Raw genomic sequence first — 22,794 nt, 5'->3', positions numbered from 1 at the left:
AGAGACCATTTGTCTGGGGTTTTTTTGGGGGGAGGGGGAGAAAACAGCTTTCAAAAATACATTTTACATTTTAAAACGGAGTTTAATAATACTAACATTTCACAATATATTTAAATTAAAAAACAAAAACTGTTGACTCCTTCCCCCCAAATGCTTGTCACCCTGCCCTAGAGGTAATATACAACACACTGTACCTTCCTTTCTGACAATCAAGCCTCTATTAATCTATCTGAATTGCAAGGATGCCTTCTGGTAGGACCATTTTCCCCAGCAGGCCCTCTGAAATTTGACAGAGCCAGGTAATTGTAATGGTAAGTGGGCTCTTGTCTTCTGCAACAGGCTGCTGCTTGCTGACCACTTGGTAATAGTTAAAAAAAAAAAGTAATAGCAAAAATTCAAAAAGTAATAGCAAAAATTTTTTTAAGTGCATCAGAAGCAGGAAGCTGCTAAACAACCATTGGGGGCCCTGGACGATCGAGATGCTAAAGGAGCACTCAAGGACAATAAGGCCATTGCGGAGAAACTAAATGAATTCTTTGCATCAGCCTTCATGGCTGAGGATGTGGGGGAGATTCCCAAACCTGAGCCAGTCTTTTTAGATGACAAATCTGAGAAAGTGTCCCAGATTGAGGTGTGATTAGAGGAGGTTTTGGAACAAATTGATAAACTAAACCCTTTCTTAATGATTCCCAACTTCTGCCAATGCACACTAAGAGGATGTTTTCAGAGAACTATCCACAATGACTCCAAGATCTCTTTCTTGAGTGGTAACAGCTAACAGCCTAGTGTTGGCAGCTCACTTCATTATGACCACTGACGAGCCCACCAATGTGATTCCAGGCCTGTAAGTTACATGACCCTCTGTTCTGAGAGATTTCAGGCTTTATGAAGACGTACTGGAGGGAGATGTAGAGACGTTCAGTGGATATTTGTCATACTGTGGCTGGAAAAGGGAAATCCTTCCTGAGACAAATTTCATGTTTTTGGAAATTTTTCCATCTGAATGGGGTTGAAAAGTCAAAAAAGCAAAAAGGTCTCAGGAAGGGATTCCCAGAAAAAATCCATTTTGGAAAGAACCAAAATGGAGTTTTTCAGCTTTCCCTCTGCCTGCCTGGAATGCTCTTGTCAATTTCACTTTTCTCCTGGACAGAAAATGAAACTGACAGAGCCTTCCAGGTGGGCTGTCTGTTAGTGGTCATTTAGAGTTTCCCTGGGAAGGGGGAATGGAAATTTTTCAGCAACATTTAAGTTTCTCCCTTGCAAAATTGAATTTTTCCAAAAAGGATATTTTCCAACAGAAAATTCTTGACCCTCTCAGCTATGAAGCAACATAGGACTGGACCACAAGAATCAGAGCTAAGGACTTTTATAGCATCTGCACTCAGTACAAAGGAAAACATGTAGGTATATACCACCATCGATATATGCATTTACACAGAAGGAGACCTGTAACACACACTCACCAGTGGGTTATCTATACTCTGAACCCCTCTCTGCTTCTAGCTACCCACAACGTGTGTGTGTGTGTGTAACCCAAAAATATATGCCCAGTTGCCCCCTTCCACATCACACTGGGTCCATCCAAATCCTAGGCTACAGTGTTCTGAGTTAGCAGGAGAGACTTTTACATTACCTCATGTGACAAATAAAAGGCAGCAATCCCCAGTGGCCAAAAGCAGCAGAGCATGGAGAATACGCTGAGGCCGAGATGATCCCTTGGGGGCATCATGAGGAAATTGTCTTCACTCTCTGTGTCACTCGAGTAGTCGCTCTGGAAGAGCAAGAGGAAGCAGGAAGAAAGAAAAAAAACCCGGTTAATGATGCAATTACTCCTCCCCTGCCAAAGGCGCAGTCTGTGAGCACCTACGAGAAGAACCTCCCCAGTAACTTTCAGCGTATTTTTATAGCACAGACAGGGTGATCACCTTTTCAAAATGCAAAAAAAAGGGTCACATACAGGAGCCCCACCCCCTTGCCATGAGGCCCCGCCTCCTGCTCCTCCTCTTCCCCCGGTGGCCCCGCCCAGGCTAGAAGCCAGAGCTGAGCCATGGTAAGAGCTGCCCAGGGAGCCCGGGCCCCTCCATCTGCCCTGGCCGGGGGGCTAGGGTGCCCCAGAGAAGCCCCGGCCTGTGTCCCTGTCCCTGGGGTGCGCTGACCAGGGCAAGGGGAGGGTCCGGGACTCGGGCAGTAGTAAGAGTTGCCCAGGCAGCCCCAGTCTCCAGCTTCTGGCCAGAGGGCGGGGCCACGGGGGGAGAGGAGGAGCAGGGGGCGGGGCCTCATGGCGATGGGGTGCTAAGGCTCCCCTCAGCCCCCCACGGGGAAGAGGCTGGCACTGCCCCGAGCCTCAGGCGGAGGCAGAGCGGGGCCACAGGGCATCGGGGACAAATGCTGTCCTGGAGTCATTCAGCCCAGGACCGGGACTCGAACTGTACATTTCGGGACTGGCCTGCCCAGTTAGGGACGGGGGGTCACACTAAGCACAGACCCTGTTGCTGTTCCCTGTTCGGGGGAAGGCCCGACGTGTAAACCTTGGTCGAGCCCTAGTGACGCCGTAGTAACCATGTTAGTCTCTTACGATACGGCCTCTTGTGCTTTCGTCATTTCTAAGCACTTCACCCGGGTCTCTATCAGTACGAGGCCGCCTGTTCCGGCCCTGCAAGGAGCATCAGCACAACGGCTATTCACTGGGGCCCGGGCATCCCCTTTGCCCTGTGGAGAGGGACTCTGCCCCAGCCCCACGCAGGCAGTCTGGGCAAGCGAAGGGCTTGACCATGGGCTCAGAGCTGGTAGCCGTAACAGTCCACACTGGCTAGCAGCATTCACTGGGAGGAGCTTTCTATTTAGTTTTGTCAAATACTTCCCCCAGCCTCAGAGCCTCTACCCCTCCTGCCAGCCACTTCCTGCCCTGCAGGGTGAGTGCCGCTGAATCCCTATCAGATCCCCCAGACATTCGCCTTCCTACAGGCTGCTCACTTCACCCCGGACCTACCCCTTCCGGCGTCGTTGGCGCAAGACGAGCGTGACACCCTGCTGCAGCAGCATGGCGAGCAAAGCGCTCCCCGGGGACAGGTAAGGAACGCGGCTGCTCTTTCAGCGCTGGTGGCGGAGGCAGCCACGTACCCCGGCCATGGATTGGACAGTGGATTTTTTTTGCCTTCCCAAACTCTCCCTACTTCACCAGCCCAAAACCCGGCTGAATCTCTTACTCTGTGAATAACACTGACTCCTTGGGGGGAAGTCACCCCTTAATACATGTTGGGTGAAATCTTAGTCCTGCGGAAGTCAAGCGGAGTTTCCTCATGGGCTTAATGAGGCCAGGGTTTCACCCAGTCTGGTTTTATGACCCAGGGCACAGGTTTTGTTCCTGCTCATGACCCCACAGCTTTAGCAGCACTTGTCTTGTTTCACCATGAACATAGCCAAGGGCAGGGGTTCTGCATGTCCAGGTCCTGCTCGCGTGAATGGAAGGTGCACGCATGCATCTTCACGGAGAGTTAGGAGAGAATGTATTTTTAAAAATGAACTCATTTGTCCAGTCCAGCTGTACTAACAGACACTATTCCTTTTACGAGGCGTCACTGTATTCCCACGGGCTCTGACACTGACTGGCAAACCTCCCCTGGTGCTCACTCACCCTGGCACCACCCACACCGAATCATGTGGGACTTATTGAAGACTTTGGGGCTCTTGGTAGGGCGCTGAAGAAGAGGAAAGCCTCTGATCTTCTCTGAGGTCCTTCCAGCACCAGGGGAGGCACCGGTGATCGTGGGCTTAATTGGGAAGCTCTACGGAGGGACAGTGTCAGGGGGCTTTGTGTGGGGAGAGCAGAATTATCGGGGAAGATCCAGTGGGGTGTAGGTAACTAGGGGGCTCTGTAAGAGAGCAAAATGGATTGGGGAGCATGTGGACGTGTTTTCAAATGACCTGGCTCTGCATGTGCCCAGGGTTCTCGATTAACGGGCAGCTGTGATTTTGGGCCCTGGCGGGGCACTGAATGAAAATGTGTGTGTGGGGGGGGGGGGAATGACACTTTAAAGAAGGTCTGTGGTGGGGGGAAGAGCACAATTAATTGAGGCCGGTAGTAACCCCTCCTCCCCCTGCCGCCATTACTTTTCCTTTTGAATCTTGCTCTTCACTATTTGTTTGTTCAAAAAGACCTTGCAGAAGATTTTAGCAGGATAAAAAGTGGTGGATTGATTGTTATCCCCCTGTCCACACAGGCACCAGTAGATTACCTGTATAACGTGTTTTGGCCATTGCCACGTTTAACGAGGGTGTGTTTTATCACCTAGACTGGGTCTACGACAGCGCCGAAATACTGCCGGTGGCCTACAGCTACTGGTGTATTAACACTGCACTGAGACGAACGTGGCAGTTAGCATCTCGCCCAGCTCACGCCTGGACTGGTCACCCACAGAATCAGAGAATCTCAGGGTTGGAAGGGACCTCAGGAGGTCACCTCGTCCAACCCCCTGCTCAAAGCAGGACCAATCCCCAACTAAACCATCCCAGCCAGGGCTTTGTCAAGCCTGAAGACGATACGCCAGACAGTCATAGGGGAAAGCCTGTCTTCAAACCTAGAAACTTTTTACAAGGGAAAGCTCAAATTGAGATGAACACCATGAGAGAGCGAAAATCTGTAGGGAACCCCATGTGAGATCCTCACCCCTGTGCCTGCCCTTTTGCGCTGGCTTAAAAGGGCTGGGGCAGCCTAATGGGGCCCTCATGGCCTCTTATTTGGCTAGGTAAAAATCCCCCCAGTGCAGGCATGGTGGGAGAGAGCTAGGAGGCTGCTCTCTAAAGAACCCCTTGCAAGCCCCGCATAAGGAGGAAGGTGTCTGGGGCCACCAGACACAGTGGTGTGGAGATTAAGAGATGCAATGCAGAATCTTGCCCCTGCGTTGCCAGGGGATGTTGTGAAGGCCAAAAGCATAACTGGGTTCTGAAAAGAACTACCTAAGTTCATGGAGGATAAATCCATCAATGGCTATTAGCCAAAATGGATCACTTGATAAATTGCCCTGTTCCGTTCATTCCCTCTGAAACATCTGTCAATGGCCACTGTCAGAAGACAGGATACGGGGCTAAGTGGACCACTGGTCTGACCCAGAATGGCCATTCTTATATAGCAGCACGATGTAGAGAAGAAACATTACAGAAGGCACTGTATTTCTGATTTACCACTCTTAAGGGCCTCTGCTGTGGACAAAGTAACAAACTTTGACTCAAAGTGAAACATGAATGAGCAGAGCAGATTTCAGACACTTGTGCATCGCCAGATATACTGCTTTCCCCATAAGGCTTATTGCTGGAGCTGCAAATATCGGTGTGCACGACTGTACCATAGACTCAATGAGAGGTTCTGGCTGGCTCATTGATTGCACTGTAGGTGGATTTATTGCGTTCAAAATGATCTTTTGTAAGAAACATGGTTCCAATGGCACAACTTTCCCATTTAACCCTTTTCTATGCTATGACAATCTCCAGACCATCACCAGCACAGTTCTGCTGCTGTATCTAGAATTAATCCAGCCCCTTTCCTTACAGTACCTGCCTAAGAAAGCTTGAGGCCGTTCCTTACTTCATGTGGACTCTGAATCCAAAACCAAGCAAGCTTTTGATTTTATCCTTGTAAATCCAAAACACAGCCAAATGCTTGAACCAAAGTGTGGCTGTCTGAGCCCATCCTTGCTCTTCCTGGATTTTGAATGTGTATATCTAGACACCAAGAATTACTATGTCTCAGGGTGAGCAGTAACTTACATTCAATGCATTGCCTCTGGAACAGGATTTTTCAGATGGCAATATACAAATCGACCTCAGAGCAGGATGGAGAGTGCCACACCTGGCCAAATCATGCCCTCTTCTCAGAGAGCAGTAATTGCAAGTGTGAAGATGCCGTCTAAATATCCATATTCTTTGGAGAATGGCAGGGAGCTAATCCCGGGAGCTTTCAACAATCTCTCCAACTCACAAGAGCGGTATGTGTGCAGTAAAGGGGGCGTGTTTATGTCCCTAAAGATGGGCTGAGAATCAGTGATGAATTGCCCTTTACTTTCTAAAGCACACTTCAATCAGAACCTAAATGGAAGCTCAACGTAGTTGGTATTTCATATACCTTGCTTCTGAAAAACCTGCTCCAGAAATCCTTGCTTTGAAATGCTTCTATTCTGTACAGGCTGGAGTGCTGTCCCAGAAACACAGCTCACTTCCGGGCAATGGTGGAGCCCTCTAGGTGACCCTCACTTAGGATGCATAGACCCAAACTCTCAGCTCCTGTAAATGCTTGCAGCTCCATTGGTTAAGACTTGTGGAGCGTTTGGCCCTGCACGTCGACCGGCACGGTGTGCCAGTGACAACAGTAAAGAAGCACAACGACACTGATGGAGGGCACTGATTAGACTACGAGGAGTTCTCCCTTTTTTCTCTGCTTCACTATAGAGCTGCCGCCTCCCATCTCCCCCCAGTCTGGTTTCCCCCTCAGTTTTCAAGAAACAGTGCACACATCCTCCCACGATGGAACGGTTACCAGACAGCTCGTTTTACCATCCCAGTATAGAGCCCGTCTGGCCTTGCTGTGGCTATGTACAATGTTCATGGCACAGGCACCAGGAGGAGAGGAAAGTGATCAGGAACAGTCAGCATGGATTCACCAAGGGCACGTCATGCCTGACCAATCTGATCACCTTCTATGACGAGATAACTGGCTCTGTGGCGATGGGGAAAGCGGTGGACTTGATATATCTTGACTTTAGCAAAGCTTTTGATACGGTCTCCCACGGTATTCTTGCCAGCAAGTTAAAAAAGTATGGATTGGATGAATGGACTATAAGGTGGATAGAAAGCTGGCTAGATCGTCAGGCTCAACGGGTAGTGATCAACGACTCGATATCTAGTTGGCAGCCAGTATCAAGCAGAGTGCCCCAAGGGTCAGTCCTGGGGCCGGTTTTGTTCAACATCTTCATTAAAGATCTGGAGGATGGTGTGGATTGCACCCTCAGCAAGTTCACGGATGACACTGAGCTGGGGGGAGAGGTAGATACGCTGGACGGTAGGGATAGGGTCCAGAGTGACCTAGACAAATTAGAGGATTGGACCAAAAGAAATCTGATGAGGTTCAACAAGGAAAGTGCAGAGTCCTGCACTTAGGACGGAAGAATCCCATGCTACAGGCTGGTGACTAACTGACTGGCTAAGCGATTGTTCCCCTCTATTCGGCACTGAGAGGCCACATCTGGAGTATTGTGTCCAGTTTTGGGCCCCACACTACAGAAAGGATGTGGACAAATTGGAGAGAGTCCAGCAGAGGGCAACGGAAATTATTAGGGGGCTGGGGCATGTGACTTATGAGGAGAGGCTGAGGGAACTGGAATTGTTTAGTGTGCAGAAGAGAAGAATGAGGGGGGATTTGATAGCTGCTTTCAACTACCTGAAAGGGGGTTCCAAAGAGGATGGATCTAGACTGTTCTCAGTGGTAGCAGATGACAGGACAAGGAGTAGTGGGGGAGGTTTAGGTTGGATATTAAGAAACACTATTTCACTAGGAGGGTGGTGAAGCACTGGAATGGGTTACCTAGGGAGGTGGTGGAATCTCCATCCTTAGAGGTTTTTAAGGCCCGGCTTGACAAAGCCCTAGCTGGGATGATTTAGTTGGGGATTGGTCCTGCTTTGAGCAGGGGGTTGGACTAGATGACCTTCTGGGGTCTCTTCCAACCCTGATATTCTATGATTCTATGTCTGGACCCCAGGTGTAGTAAGTGTGACTCAGAGGAAGGCTGGTAAAGAGACAACTGAAAAGTATCCCCAAGTCTCATGCATGGATAACAAGTGTTAATATCCCTATGGCTTGGCAGAGCTCAGTGTCTACAGACTCCAGTGGCTTCTATTAACATATTTCCTTTTAGGGGGAAAAAGATTGAATGCAAATAAAACATAACTAGTACAGCCTGTTAATTAATTGCCTACATAGTAGAACCATGAAATGTGGGGAGGGGGTCTGACCTGAACTTCTCAATCTGTCTGTTCTGCCTGTAACAGATTATTCCCTTTCCCACCCTAAAGCCTCTCCCCCCACCAGCTATAACCCACTGGAACGATGAACATTTCACCACAGCCAGCGCATGTGGGGGACAGAATATCTGTGGGGCCAGGACTTACGTTATAGACCTTGCTCCTGCAGGAGATAAGGATGGCTGCAGACCTCGCAGTGCTGGGAACTAAGGCTGGGGCATTTCAAAGGGCCCTACGGGAGGTAAGGACCCAAATTGTCATTGACAGTCCCATGGGAGTTGGGCCCCTTTGAACATCCCAGCAAAACTTGTTTTGATTTCGCTTTTCACAACACACTTCACACTGTTCTATGCAACTGGGGTGGCAGGGAGGGTAAATGGGGAAGGACATCACTGAATCTGGGTCAAGGTCACAAAAGTCCTATGATCGGGTCAGTACCATAGCGTCCAGGAATGCTGCTACCCCAGGTGCTTCTGTTAATGTTAACAGGTCATTCGTTTTAAATGGAAAGGCAAATACAGCCGCAAAGCTCGACGGCACCTGAGAGCTGGTACCTTGCAAACATGCATTTCAAACATCAAAGCTAGTTTGTGGATGGAGAACTCCCAAACTCACACCTGAAATCAAAGAAAAAAGGAAGAAAAGAAAAGCAGTTTGGTTTTCATTAACTAAGAAAATAAAACAAGATGACAGGGACTGAATGCAAACTGTGTCAAAGAACAAAATTCCGTTTCTCACCTCAGGCGCTGACTGACGAGAATTGGCCGTTACCGCTAAGTTCTAGAACCCTGCGAACCGTATGGTTTCTAATGAAAACCCAGGAGAGAGTTCGCTATTCTGGGACTTGGGGCTCTACAATCGGGTCAGATTCTAGAGACCTGTACACACGAGCATAGCTTGGCTGCAGCATGACGAGGCCAGGGAGTAAAGTGTGTTTGCAGGCTTCGGCCCATAGGTTTGCATTTGCATTAATATTCCAGAAAGAAAGATGATCCAGTGGTTAGGGTGCTGGCCTGGTGCTCAGGTGATGGGAGCTCAAGTCCCTACTCTGTCACAGATTGTGTGCGAGAGACCTTGGGCCCATCACTTAGCCTCTCTGTGCCTTAGCTCCCCATCTGTACAATGGGGCTAAGAGCTCTTCCCTATTTCATGGGGCATTCTGAGGATAAATATCGTCAAGATTGTGAGGTGCACGAATACTATAGCAATGGGGGGCACACAAATACCTGAGATAGATTCTTCAGCTCACATAAATGCCATAGAAACTGCAAAGGTCTGTTAAGTACCAGATTTCCATCTCAGGTGCATGTTGCATTATTGTTTCCTAGGTCTAAAATCCCATTCGTGTGCAAGCCCTATAGGGTTTCTTCCAAAAAGGGGATTCTGTGCATCCGAGATGAGAATTGGACCATTCCGCTTTCTGCATGCTCTGAAGAGGCATTGCTGGAATACCGAGCCATCTCAGCACGAAGTTCATCACTGCGTTAGGGTGGAAGGCAATTCATTTTCCAACATTGGATGAAACGGCTCCCTCCACAGAACCAAACTGCATGTTTTTCATGGTAGCTGCACTCAAAGGAACATACATGGCTTTAGCATGCGCCAGCCTGTCCAAGGAGAATGGAAAAAACCTTGTTCACTGGTGTTTGTTCTGGGCACGTGTTGTACAAGCCGAGCTCTCACCCAGGAATTTTAGAATCAATATCCAAGTCTGACTTCAGTCATAAGAGGCCTTAGAATCCCGTCAACCGTTTCATCCTCCACGTAGATGCCACACAGTAAGTAGAGTTTGTTAACACAGAGCCCAGGGGTGAAATCCTGTCTTCTCTGAAATCAATGACAAAACTCTCCTTGACGGGACTTTGGGCAAGTCATCGAGGCCCCTCGGGTCTCAGTTCCCCACCTGTACAATGGGAGCAGAGCCCTGTGAGGCTGGAAATCCAGGCACGAGTCCAGGGCACGTAGACACGATGGAGAAAAGGGCCACATAAGCACTGAGACAGATGTAGCGATTTTCACGAGACTTGAGCGGAGAGCTCAGGTGCAATAGATCCACCTCTAGGCTCCTTGGCCTTGTGCTGCGATTCGTCGGGCAAAGGGACAGCTTTCGGTTTTTATTCACTCAAACACTTTTTTTTTTCATTTTACAGAGAATATTTCAGTCATCGGTGGATTTTTTTTTAACAAGAGAACTCAAATCCATTCTCTTATGCTCTATGTATGAATAATTCACTCTCTCACTCCTGTATTTCATCAATAACTTGGGTTTCTTTAATAAGCTCATTACTAAGACGTTAGCATAGCAGAGCGAGCGCGGTATGACGAATGATACTCCTGGAGTAGAGACAGCAGCCCAGCCACAGAAGAATACCTCAGTAAGGAACTTGTGCCGTATTTTAATAAAGCCTTATTTGGTGGGTTGTCTAGCCATTAGCCCTGACATAAAGACCTGCCTGCCAGGTGCAAAGGTTACGGACACCTCGAGACATCTAGACAGAGTTATGTACAGTTCAGGGATGGCACCGGTGACTGTGGTACATGTTGGCACCAGAGACACAGGGATAGGGGAGTGGACCCGGAGGCCAAATTTAGGCTGTCAAGCAAGAGATTAAAGTCCAGGACCTCCATGGTAGCATTCTCTGAAATACTTCCAGTTCCATGCACAGGGCCAGGCAGAACAGCAGAGTCTCAGTGTATGGATGAGACAATGGTGTAGGGAGGAGGGGTTTAGGTTTAGTAGGAACTGGGGAACCTTCTGGGAAAGGAGGAGCCTATACAGGAAGGATGGGCTCCACCTAAACCAAAATGGAACCAGACAGCTAGCTTTTCACATTTTAAAGGTCACAGAGGAGTTTATAAACTAAGGGCCAAGGGAAAGCCGACGGGTGCAGAAGAGCACATGGTTCAGACAGAGACATCTCTGAGGGGAGGATTTATTAAACGGGATAATCTGTGTCCTAGCAAAGAGGAGAGGATAGAAGTTGATAAAGTACAGACAGGAACTCAAGAGAAACAGTCAAATGAAAAAGAGTCCCATTCAATTACATCACAGGAAGGCAGACAACTAAATACAGACAAATGTTATAAGTGCTTATTACAAATGCTCGAAGTCTAAATAGAGAGACAAAGTAGGTTGGGTAATATCTTTTAATGACCAACTTCTGTTGGTGAAGCAAAATTATAAAGGAACAGCCACAGGCAGAGAAACCCTTTAGAAACAGCATATGGGAGGCTCAAACCCAAATTAAAAAACAAACCCTAAGAGGACCAAAGCAGTGCTGCTGTTCTACACAACAGAGTAGAAGAAGCGGTTAAGACAAAAATGCACCTTTTAAAAACTACCTCACCCACCTCAGCTCTCCAACATCCTGAGAGCAACATGGCTCCAACACCACTGCAAACAGACGGCTAGATACTAAACCGGGTGAACTTGAGTGTCAGGTATTCACTGAGGATACGGATGTAACAGCTATCCAAGAAACGTGGTGGAATGAGGATAAACAAGGGGACAAAGTTGTCCTAGCGTATAAAGTATACAGGAATGACACAGCAGGTTGTGCTGGTGGGGGAGTGGCACTGTATGTGAAAAAAGCAGAGAGTCAAATAGAGTACGAATCTTAAATGAATCAAATTGTACCATAGGATCTCTATGGAGAGAAATTCTGTGCTTGAATAATAGGAGTATAGCAGCAGGGATACACTACCGACCACCTGACCAGGACGGTGACCATGACGGTCAAATGCTCAGGGAAATTAGAAAGGAAACAAAAACAGAAGGCTTAGTAATAATGGGGGATTTCAAGTATACCCATTATGACTGGCTGGGTGTCATCTCAGGACAGGATGGAGAGATAAAATTTCTAGACATGATTAATAACTGCTTCTCGGAGCAATTAGTCCCACAAGGGGAAAGGCAATTCTTGATTTAGTCCTAAATGGAGCACAAGATCTGATCCAAGAGGGGAATATAGCTGAATCACTTGGTAACAGCAACCGTAATGTAACTGAATTTAACATCATGCAGGGGGGGAAAATACCAAAGAAACCCACCGCAGTCGCATTTAACTTCAAAAAGGGAACTACACAAAAATGAGGAAGCGAGTTAAACGGAAATTAAAAGGAACAGTCACAAAGGTGAAATGCCTACAAACTGCAAGGAAACTGTTTTAAAAAAGCAGAATAGAGGCTCAACCTAAAATGTATGCCCCAAATAAAAATCAATCAAATTAAAAAAAAGAGTAAGAGGACAAAAAAAAATTACGCCATGGCTAAACAACAGATTAAAAGAGGATGTTAAGAGGCAAAGAGACATCCTTTAAAAAATGCATGTCAAATCCTACAGAGGACAATAGAAAGGAGCATAAACTCCGGCCAGTCAAGTGTAAATGTATAATCAGGCAGGCCAAGAAAGATTTAAGATCAATTAGCAAAAGACACCAAAACTAGCAGCAAAAAAATTGTTAAGTACATCAGAATCAGCAAGCCTGCTAAACAATCTTTGGGGCCACTGGACAACCAAGGTGCTAAGGGAGCACTCAAGGAAGATAAGGCCTTGCAGAGAAACTAAATGAATTCATTGTACCAGTCTTCACTGCAGAGGAGGTGCAGGAGATTCCCACACCGGAGCCATTCTTTTTAGGTGACAGATCTGAGGAACTGTCCCAGATTGAAGTGTCAGCAGAGGTGGTTTTGGAAGAGTTTGATAAATTAAACTGTAATAGATCATCAGGACCAGATGGGATTCACCCAAGAGTTCTGAAGGAACTCAAATATGAAACTGTAGAACGACTAACTGTGGTACATAACATATAGCTTAAATCAGCCTCTGTCTCAGATGAGTGGAAGATAGCTAATGTGACACCCAGTTTTAAAAAATGCCTCCAGAGGTGATCTGGCAATTACAGGCTGGTAAGCTGAACTTTAGCACCAGTCAAATTGGTAGAAACTATATTAAAGAACATAATTATCATAAATGAACAAAATAGGTTAGCGAATAGTCAACATGCCTTTTGTATAGGGAAATCAAGCCTCACCCGTCTATTAGAATTCTTTGAGGGTGTCAACAAGCATGCGAGCAAGGGTGATCCAGCGATCTAATGTACATGATAGAGTGTACCTGGACTTTCAGAAAGCCTTGAGTTTGCTCTTAAGCAAACTAAGCTGCCATGGGAGAGGACCTTCCCTCTCCTGGATCAGTAACAGGTTAAAAGACCGGAAACAAAGCGTAGGAAGTAATGGTCAGTTCTCAAAGTGGAGAGAGGTAAATAGCGGGGTCCCACAGAGGTCTGTGCTGGGACCAGGGCTGTTCAACATATTCACAAATGATATGGGAAAAGGGGTGAACGGTGAGGGGGCAGGGAGGTCTGCAGACAATACAAAATTACTCAAGATCATAGGTGCCCATCGGAAAAAAAAATTAGCATGTGCTTAGCAGCCACTGGTAGCCAAGCACCCCCCCACACCCTCCCATGGATCAACTCCTCCCCCTCCCTCCCAGCACCTTGGGCCCACCGCGATCAGCTGTTCTGCATCATGCAGGAGGTGCTGGGGGTAGGGTTGCCAACCCCTCCAGGATTGCCCCAGAGTCTCCAGGAATTAAAGATTATGTTACATGGATGTATTCCTGAAGGTTTCATCAATCAAAATTGGCAACCCTAGCTGGGGGTGGGGAGAGGAAGGAGCAGGGACAGGGTGTGCTCGGGGGAGGGGGTGGGAAGAGACAGCGTGGGCCTCGGAGGAAGGGGTGGAGTGGGGGCAGGCCTGGGGTGGAGGTGGGAGAGGTCGAGCACCCCCTGGGTAGAGAGGAAGTTGGTGCCTATGCTCAAGATAGTTAAGTCCAAAGCAGACTGCAAAGAGTTACAAAGGAATCTCACTGAACCGGGTAACTAGACAACAAAACAGCAGATGAAATTCAACGTTACATAAGAACGACCAGACTGGGTCAGAGCAAAGGTCCATCTAGCCCGGTGTCCTGTCTGCCGACAGTGGCCAATGCCAGGTGCCCCAGAGGGAATGAACAGAACAGGGACTCACCAAGTGATCCATCCCCTGTCACCCATTCCCAGCTTCCAGCAAACAGTGGCTAGGGACACCATCCCTGCCCATCCTGGCTAATAGCCATTGATGGACCTCTCCTCCATGAATTTATCTAGTTCTTCTTTGAACCCTGTTATAGTCTTGTCCTTCACAGCATCCTCTGGCAAGAAGTTCCACAGGTTGCCTGTGCGTTGTGTGAAGAAATACTTCCTTTTGTTTGTTTTAAACCTGCTGCCTATTAAATATTGTTGATTCAATATTTAGCTAAACCAGTTTAACCACCAATGTAAATTCAAACCGGTATAACTTTCCCATGTAGACAAGGCCTTGGCCACACGTTGGCCCGCCTAGAAAGGGTCTACGGCGGGGGGTTAGCCCCAGAAAGAAGCCACAACGCAGATGTGTGGGGAAGAGAACACTTCCCTTGCAAATCTGTGCCTTGAATGGGCACTGGGCCATGCAGCTCACATCTAACTGTCTCTTGGCACAGCAGCTGATTCTCCCAGATACACAGCAATGTGCCGCACATACGGGATGGCAGGATCAAATTTTTTGAGTCTCTCCAAAGGCTGATGAAAAAAGACTTGGATCTCTGCTTACATTTCCCTTTACTGCTGATCTGCCTTAACAACTCTGCGGCACAGCCAGGGAAGCCGGTGGGATGAAACCCTTTTCCCGTCCTCCGTGTTATTGCCAGGAGGAGGGAGACTCCTTCGCTCACCAGTAACTGGTGATGAGCACTGTTAGTCTGCAGGGCTCCTGCGGTGTCATTCAGAGGCTCTTTTCTTCTTTTAGACAGAGACAGAGACATTTTTATGTCATTAACAACCCAGCGCAGCTCATTCCCCACCTCAGCCGCTGCTGCGCTAATGTTTTCTTCATTCACACTGTGGCAACTTCCAGCCTAGGATTAGCCACGTGAACAGATTCTCGTGAACGGATGCAGGGACCGCACCCAGAGAGGCATGTTAGGGCTACACGTTCCCATTGCCGGGGACCCCCCCAGGGAGACCTGCACTAGGATCCCTTTGCAGTTCCCTCTCTGCGTCACATTCAGAGGCGAGGCATTAGCACCGTAAGGGAGCGGGCAGGGGGCGAGACACAGGAGCGGCTGTGAAGATAGGGTGTGGGGCTGAGGCAGAAGGCCAGAAATCAGGGCTCTGCGTTCAAGTCCTCGGTCTGCCATAGCCTCTGACCTTGGGCTCCTCTCCTCAGGACCATTGAGGCAGCTGAGTTTCATTGAGCTCACTGGGAGCTAGGTACCCAACTGCCTTGGAGAACCTGGGCCATAACCTCTCTGTCTCAGTGCTGTGATACTTCGCCCTCTCACAGGGGGGCCGGGAGGTCACCTTCGCTCTCGACTAGGAGGTGCTCGGTTGCGATAGCACTGGGGGGCCCAATGACGGGGCTGATCCAGGGCGCGGTGGGTCGAGGTTAGCCCGTTCATGCTCTCCCCTTGCTGTCAGCAGGGCTCAGGGACCCTCCCCCGTGGCAGGTGCTCTCTTAAGCAGCTATCGGAGCTGGCTTGACATGAAGCATTCAGCTCCCACCAGCAGCTGCCAATTCTGCATAGCCAGCCGCGCTAAGGCAGCGTTCTTCTGGCTGAGAGCCAGCCGCCTGGGGGCTCCATGACGCCGCAGCCCTGGCACGGGCCTCGCACTGCGTCTCTGCGAGTGGGATCATGCACAGATCTACTCTCCCCCCCACGCCTGCATGTGCCATCGTCTCAGCCTGGGCTCAAGGCGGGTCAAGGGCTTATCGCAGCCCCAGTGCCCACTGAGCACCAAGACAATAGACCCCCGCGGTGTAGAGAGACGGGGCCCCCACAGGAACCTGCCCTGCCTGTTTGGGCCAGGGGGACAATTGCTGTGTGTTTGCCGTATTAGGGGCCTCAACCGAGACCAGGGCCCCGTTGTGCCAGGTGCAGACAACACGCGTTCTTCCCCGCCTCTCTCAGACACGCAGACTCCCTGCCGCTCTTCTCTCCTCAGATGGGCACCTCCGCCGAGCATTTCCCCTGGAGCTACTCTGTCCCAGCTGGGGTGACCCAAACTCTACCCAGGATCCAAGGGGAGGACGTCCCATGGACCGGGGCTGCTCGAAGCACTTGTGCTGATGCAGCAATCAGCCCAGCTCCACCCCTCCAGCAGAATTGTCTCTGTGGTAGAACAGTAGACGGGGGCTGGGTTGTGCCCGGTGCTGTCGAGCGCCTGGCGTGCGACGCGCTGTGCTCCAGAGGCCGTGCAATCTAACCAGGGCACAGAACGCTTCAAGGTCACATTGAAGGTCGGGGCAGACGTGGGAACAGGACGCAGGTCTCCTGAGCCCAGTGCCCAAGCCACCAGCCAATGCTGCTCCCTACAGTGACGGAAGGGGAAAGAGGGCGTCTCTCCTACCTCCTTGGAAAGCAAAGAGGGAAAGCGTGAGGCTACTCCCCCCGCCCCAGGTTTTGCAGAGAGCTTTTCAGAACCACACGGCCCCCTTTGTGCACAGTGACACAGGCCAGACCTGACCGAACAGCCATTAGACTTCTCAGGAAGAGCCCCCCAGATCACAGCAGGCCCCGTTTGGACTGGGCTCCTTTTGAATATTTTGTTGTTAAAAACCACAGAATCCTGTGAAAGAGGGAGAAGCCCATTCAGTGCACACACAGGCCCTCCACTGAGCCCCCCGGCACGTCGGTTCCAGGGGCGGTCTGCAGCTTGCTCCAGCCAGAAATTCCAGGTGGCCTCAGAAGGCCTGGCTGGTTTGAGTTCACCGAAAGGGAGGGGCTCTCGGTGCAGGATTTAGGGCCAGATGTGTCAACAACAGGATCATGCAATTAAACACGCATGATAATTATCTACATCGAACCCTACATGGAGGAGCTGGCTTTGAAGGGGACAGCTGGGCAATTTGTTGTCCTAAAATCCCAGTCCCCAGAGCTGACTGGCAAACACCGCAGGACAGGGTTCTTACAGCAAACTCCTCTGGCATACCTTGTTAAGACCATGTCTCTCGCGTGGAGTTGGTAGCCAAGACAGCCTGACGGCTACTAAACCGGACATGAAGAATTCCCCTTTCCCTGCTCTATCGGTACAGAAACCGCAAAGAAAAAAAACATTTCTGCCTTTTGTTGCATGTCCATGAGCCAATCAAAGGGTAATGCTAGCCCTAGGGAAACCAGAAGCTTGCAAACTCTTCCCATCTGGGCCTTTTTGAATGGAGAAACCCCCTGGCCAGGGAACAACATAAAGAAATACTTAGCCTCTTAGGTTTTATTTGGACCATGTGAGGCTACAGTTCAGGGCTGATAACACAGTAATGTCTTACATGGACACACTTCTTAGGGCAGCTAGTGGTAGCCAGATCCAGGCAAGACGATCCAGGCCGCAGCCCAGCAAAGCACGTGCACAGTAGGGAGCCTCACAGGCTTCCAGTGGAAGTGGACGGGTGAAACACATGGACCCCACTGAACTCAATGTGAATTTTGCCAGGGGCTTCAATGGGGCTGGAGGTTTCACCTGAGAAGTTACAGTCATGTGTGTGCTCAAGTGCCTTGCAGGATCGGGGCCGCACCAGTGCTCGAAATGAGCATCATGCCCCTCCCATATCATTCAAAGTAACACCCCCCAGCATCCCTCTCCAACAGGCAACATGCAATATCTGACCTCCAGCTCCTGGAAATCCTCATCTTCCTCCACGTCATAGGAGAGGGTGTGGATCTTGATGTCGTCACCGGAGAGGTCGATGAACTTGCTGTCGGGGTACTCCAGGCTGTCCTTGGTGGGGGAGCGGTCCTCGATGAAGGTGGTCTCACAGCACTCGGCGCTCACGCTCTCCCCCCAGGAGCGCAGCACGTTCTCCGAGTAGAGGATGAGGTTGGGGCGGTAGTGGGACTCCACCGTCTGTTGGAGCGTATTGGGGTCCAGCAGCTGCTGCACCGGGTCGTTCCTGCTTTGAGCAGCGAGATTGCCCACAATGTGGCTCTGGTACTGTGGGGCTGGGTACACGGAGACCAGGCCATCTCTGTTCTCCGCCATTAAGTTCCTGGTGTTAATTAAGCCATTCTTTTTCCCAGCTTCAGCGATTTTCCCGTGCATTAGCACACTGGTCTGTTCTAGGAGCCCATCCATGCTGGTTTTTTCCTTCCTCCCACAGGGGTCTTAGCTGGTCACTCGGAAACACTGCTCACACTGCAGTAACGGCTCCCATTTTCCTGAGGGGGGGTGTGAAATAAATACTAACATGAAAATTAAACACCAGACCTCCCAAATCTGCACCCGACCCCTGACAGCAGGTATAATGATGGAAGCAATAAGAAAAGAAGTACTTGTGGCACCTTAGAGACTAACAAACGTAGGCCCCGATCCTGCCAGCCGCTCCACGCAGGGAGGTCGCCCGGCCCACCGGAGCCCCGAGTGGGGACTTCCCTGGCCTTTTCTAACCCAGTCCTTTTAAAGCAAGACCTTAACGCAGGGGTTCTCAACTGTGGGGCGGGACCCCAAAGTGGGTCGTGACCCCGTTTTAATGGGGTCACCAAGGCTGGTTTAGACTTGCTGGGGCCCATGGCCGAAGCCCGAGTCCCACTGCCCAGGGCCGAAGCCAAAGCCTGAGGGCTTCAGCCCTGGGCGGTGAGGCTCAGGTTACAGGCCCCCTGCCTGGGGCTGAAGCCCTTGAGCTTCGGCTTTGACCCCCTCCTCCCCCCCGCCCCCTGGCCAGGGGTGGTAGTAACTTTTGTTGTCAGAAGAGGGTCGCGGTGCCATGAAGTCTGAGAACCCCTGTAGTTTAACGCATGGAACAAGAGGGAATGCCCAAGCGACGTGCCAAGCCGGCCTGGGGTTATGTTTTCGCACTGGGCTGTGCCATGCCAAAAGGAGGATTTCAGCTAAGCATTAACCCTCAGGAGAAACTCCACACTCATGGCACAAAACCCCATGAGCATCCACCGCACCTTCCCCTGGCAAATTAACAAAGAACGGGAAGAAAACACAAACCTTGGAATCTGGCCTGTACTGTTAGCACAGAGTGTGTCAAAGACTCATCCCCCCCCCCACGCTTCAACCAGGATCAGGGCCAGTGAGAGACACTTTGCTAGGAGGGATCCCGTGCTCCCCATGGCCCGGTAAGCTGCCCGGAGCTTCAGAGGAGTTCAAAGCTCCCTGTGGGTCACCACCTACCAATGACACCACTGGGTGGATCATCCTAGCGGACCGAACCCTCAACCTAAAAGCAACAGCAGCTACCACTTGGCTTGAGCCAAAGCACCAGGCCTATTAGCTCGCAGCCAGTAGCAGGCTTGTAAACCTCGCAGCCAGTAGCAGGCTTGTAAACTGAACCGCCATTAGAGGGACAGAGCCATGACACAGGGTTTCTTGTGCCTCTCGCTGAAACCTCTGGTGCTGACGGCCATCGGAGACAGGATAAGGGACCACATGGACCAGTGTTGCAATTCCTGTGTGCCAGGCATGACATGTATGGCATACAGGTCGATTCAGGTCCTCCCACGTTGCTGACAGAGCCAAGACATCAGGTTCCAAGAGAAACAGCAGGGAACGTGGTGGTGTGACAGGGAGGGATGTGAAAGGCAGGGCCCGCACCCACTGCCTGGCTGGGGTCCATCACCCAGAATGTTTCACGCAGCGGTTGCATGGCAAATGCTTTTCACTTCACTCGCATGCAGCCCACACAATGCCTGCACCTCACTCCCACTGGATGGAGAATTTCCTATCCTGGTGTGCACTCGGCACATTCAAAAACACAAATCCACAAGCAGGGTGAAGTGAAAGCATCCATTGTGCTTGCCCAGACCTGACAGCAAATGGATTCTTGTAGAGCTCTCAGGGTTCCCGGAAGGGGCTCATTATCTGTTGAAATTTCAGGCTTTTGGTCTGAGGAAAAGGGAAATGTGTGTGTTTGGGGGACAGTTTCCCTTCAAACTGACTGAATACCACCTGAGCGCAAGGGATTACATCTATCCCAAGGAGCTAATGGGACTCAGTTCCTCCAGGGATCACTGCAAATCTATAGCGCGGGTTTGTGTGTTAATATTTTCAGTGGGACCTCCACACTAGCAGTTATTTTTTCACCCATCTCCAAACAATTCCTCATCTAAGGAGGCTGCTGTTTATAGATGGAATGTGGGTTTGGGGAGTTGTTTCAATCAGAACTGGCTTTCACTTCACAAAGGGTATGTCTACACCGCCATTACACATCTGCAGCTGGCCTGTGCCAGCTGGCTTGGGTCACGGGGCAGTTTAATCGCAATGTCAACACTCCGGCTGCAGGTCGGGCTCTGGGACCCTCCCACCTCGCAGGGTCCCAGAGCCCGGGCTCCAGCCTGAGCCCACGTTACTCCAGCCTGAGCCCGTGTTACTCCAGAATTCGATAGAAGTGCAGTCAGCAATTCTGTATGTTCAGGCACTGCCAGCCCAAACCAAACTGCACAGAGCTAGGGAACCCTTCGGCCCTAAGAGGCAAAGCCGTACAGCTGCATGTTAGCAGCTTTGCGATCAAAATAAAAAAATTAAAACAAAAAATTATATAAAAAAGTAAACATAGAGCAACCTTGGTTTTAAGTGCCCCTAACATATTATTGTTATAACTACAAATACTAAAAATTCTTTAAAACAACAGTTCGTTAAAATTTAAAAAATTGGTAACCCACTAAAATCACTAAATCCGATGAAGTAAGCTGTAGCTCATGAAAGTTTATGCTCAAATAAATTGGTTAGTCTCTAAGGTGCCACAAGTCCTCCTGTTCTTTTTGCGAATACAGACTAACACGGCTGTTACTCTGAAAACTAAAGGTTATGTGCTTTGTTTAAAGTTAGCCATAAAAATTAAATAAAACATATGCTTTAAAGCAGTTTGGGGAGCTTTTCTTTAAGCAAAGAGCTGACATCTAAGCTCCCCATCAGCTGGGCAAAAAAAGGGCCCTAAAAACCCGGCTGGTGATCACTCAAAGCCATCTCAAACTGTAAATAACTATACCTAAAAATGTCCTAAACCTATCGCGTATGTGTGCTTAAAATCTAATGAATAGCAGTTTTCAATAAAAGCACGCTTGCTTGTATCAATCATTTATCAGACGGATGAGCTGTGCCCGCCATTAATTTATTCCCCACACCACCTTTAAAAAAAATAAAAAATAAAAAACAGTTAAATTACCACTGCTTTGGATTCTAAAAAACCCTGGGTAACATCAGGGCATCTATGGCACAATTGAAGAGCCCTGCAGCCCAAGCCAGCCGGCACAGGCCAGCCGCGGTGTCTAATGGCAGTTAGTGTCAGCGTCATCAATGCGGCACGGGCCAGCCAGTGGTGAGAACACAGGACCTACAGACCTGAAAGCAAACACGCCTGCTGCTGGAGCTAAAGGACGAATGCCCTTTCATGGGCACAGTCATAGCCTGGTCAACCTCTTATGCAACTCAGCCTCAGGAAGAGACCTAATCCATCCCGTCTAGCTAGTGGGGTTACATCCAGGCACTAGAAATCAACAGGGCGGCTCATCAGGCTAAGAACACTTGTTTCTGGCCCAAACCCCTCCTTCTAGGGACACCTGTTTGCTTCCAATGCAGCCTGTGTAAATTGCTACTTGAAGTTCACAGGTATCCAGTAAATCAACAGGAGCCCAGATGATCTCTCCGCCGCAGTCTGATCCAAAGCCCGGAAAAATGTATTAACTTCAGTGGGCTTTAGAGCAGGCTCTCCAAGACAACCCGCCCTACTGGGAGGATTTCACTCCTGTGGATTGTCTAGAGACAAAGCTGAATTCAATATCTTTCTAATTAGAGCGTCTTTGCCCTCTCTCTCCATCCCACGTGAACAAGGGGAGTGGGGAAATCCTGTCATGGAGTGACCATGACAAGCAAAATCCCAGTCTTTCGTGCTGGTTTCCTCTAAACAATTCTAGATTTCAAATATTTGCTGTCCCCCTGCCTACTTGCTGGAGATATTTAAAACACTTGTAACAGCTGCTCTACGGTTCTTTCCACTGGGGATGGTGCAGGAAATTTGTTTACAGTACAAGAAAGCTAATGTAAGTAGGTTCCAATTGCTGCCCGCTGCTCGGTTTCACGGCACGGAGACCCTCTTGGTTTAACATGTCAAGAATACACTTTATTCCCTTGGCTAACAGTTCTGAACTTGCACTCACAGAACTTGCATGAGGGCAGGGTGGGTAGAATTCCACCCTGGTGGATGCCCATGGAGTTGCAGCAGGAATGAATTTGGCCCTAAACCTGTAGAACCTAGTGAGAATATTTAAGCTAGTTTCCAGATTAATTTAGCTCAGGATTTGAGGGTCAGTTTCACCGAAGGATTGTTTAAAACCCTTTTCAGTACAACTAACATGAGACAATATTAGAGGAGTCAGAAAAGGGGCCTCGTCTTTATGATTAAAACTCGTTTAAATGAGTGATGCTCATCATCCTGCAAAACAATCAGCCAATTTTCTCCTCTAGCTCATGCCAGTGCAAAGCAGGAGTCCCTCCACCGATGCCACTGCAGTTACACCAGGGTAAAAGTGGCATGAGTGAAAGGAGAATCGCTTCCTCAGCTTGTAAGTAAAGCTGGCGATTTGAGAGCAGCAATTATGGCAACCTTCATGGAACTTGCAGGGCAGAGCACAGGTTGCAGAAGGGAAGAGTTTGAGGAAAGCACCAGGAAGTCAGTCTGTGTGCACATGGCTGGAGCGCTGGCTGAAGCATCTCTGTAAATAGTTATTTTAATAAAGAGCCAGTTTAGTTTTACAGGCATGAAGTC

The 22,794-nt window shown here is 49.4% G+C and overlaps 1 protein-coding gene across 6 annotated transcripts in view; it reads right to left on the bottom strand.

Annotated features, from left to right (window-relative positions):
* SYNDIG1 (synapse differentiation inducing 1) overlaps positions 1–22,794 on the bottom strand; it is a 95,263-nt gene that overhangs the window by 56,915 nt on the left and 15,554 nt on the right. For all 6 annotated transcript variants that reach the window (XM_084624036.1, XM_084624038.1, XM_084624035.1 and 3 more), the window contains exons 2-3: positions 17,697–18,244; positions 1,634–1,771 (exon numbers count right to left, since the gene is read on the bottom strand). In XM_084624036.1, coding sequence (XP_084480162.1) covers positions 1,634–1,771; positions 17,697–18,161 — 603 coding nt within the window. In that variant the 5' untranslated portion in view covers positions 18,162–18,244. The remainder of the gene's footprint in view (positions 1–1,633; positions 1,772–17,696; positions 18,245–22,794) is intronic.

This window comes from Lepidochelys olivacea, assembly GCF_965140295.1.
Source record: "Lepidochelys olivacea isolate rLepOli2 genome assembly, chromosome: 3".
Taxonomy (NCBI): domain Eukaryota; kingdom Metazoa; phylum Chordata; order Testudines; family Cheloniidae; genus Lepidochelys; species Lepidochelys olivacea.
This window is presented reverse-complemented; position numbering and strand designations above follow the sequence as displayed.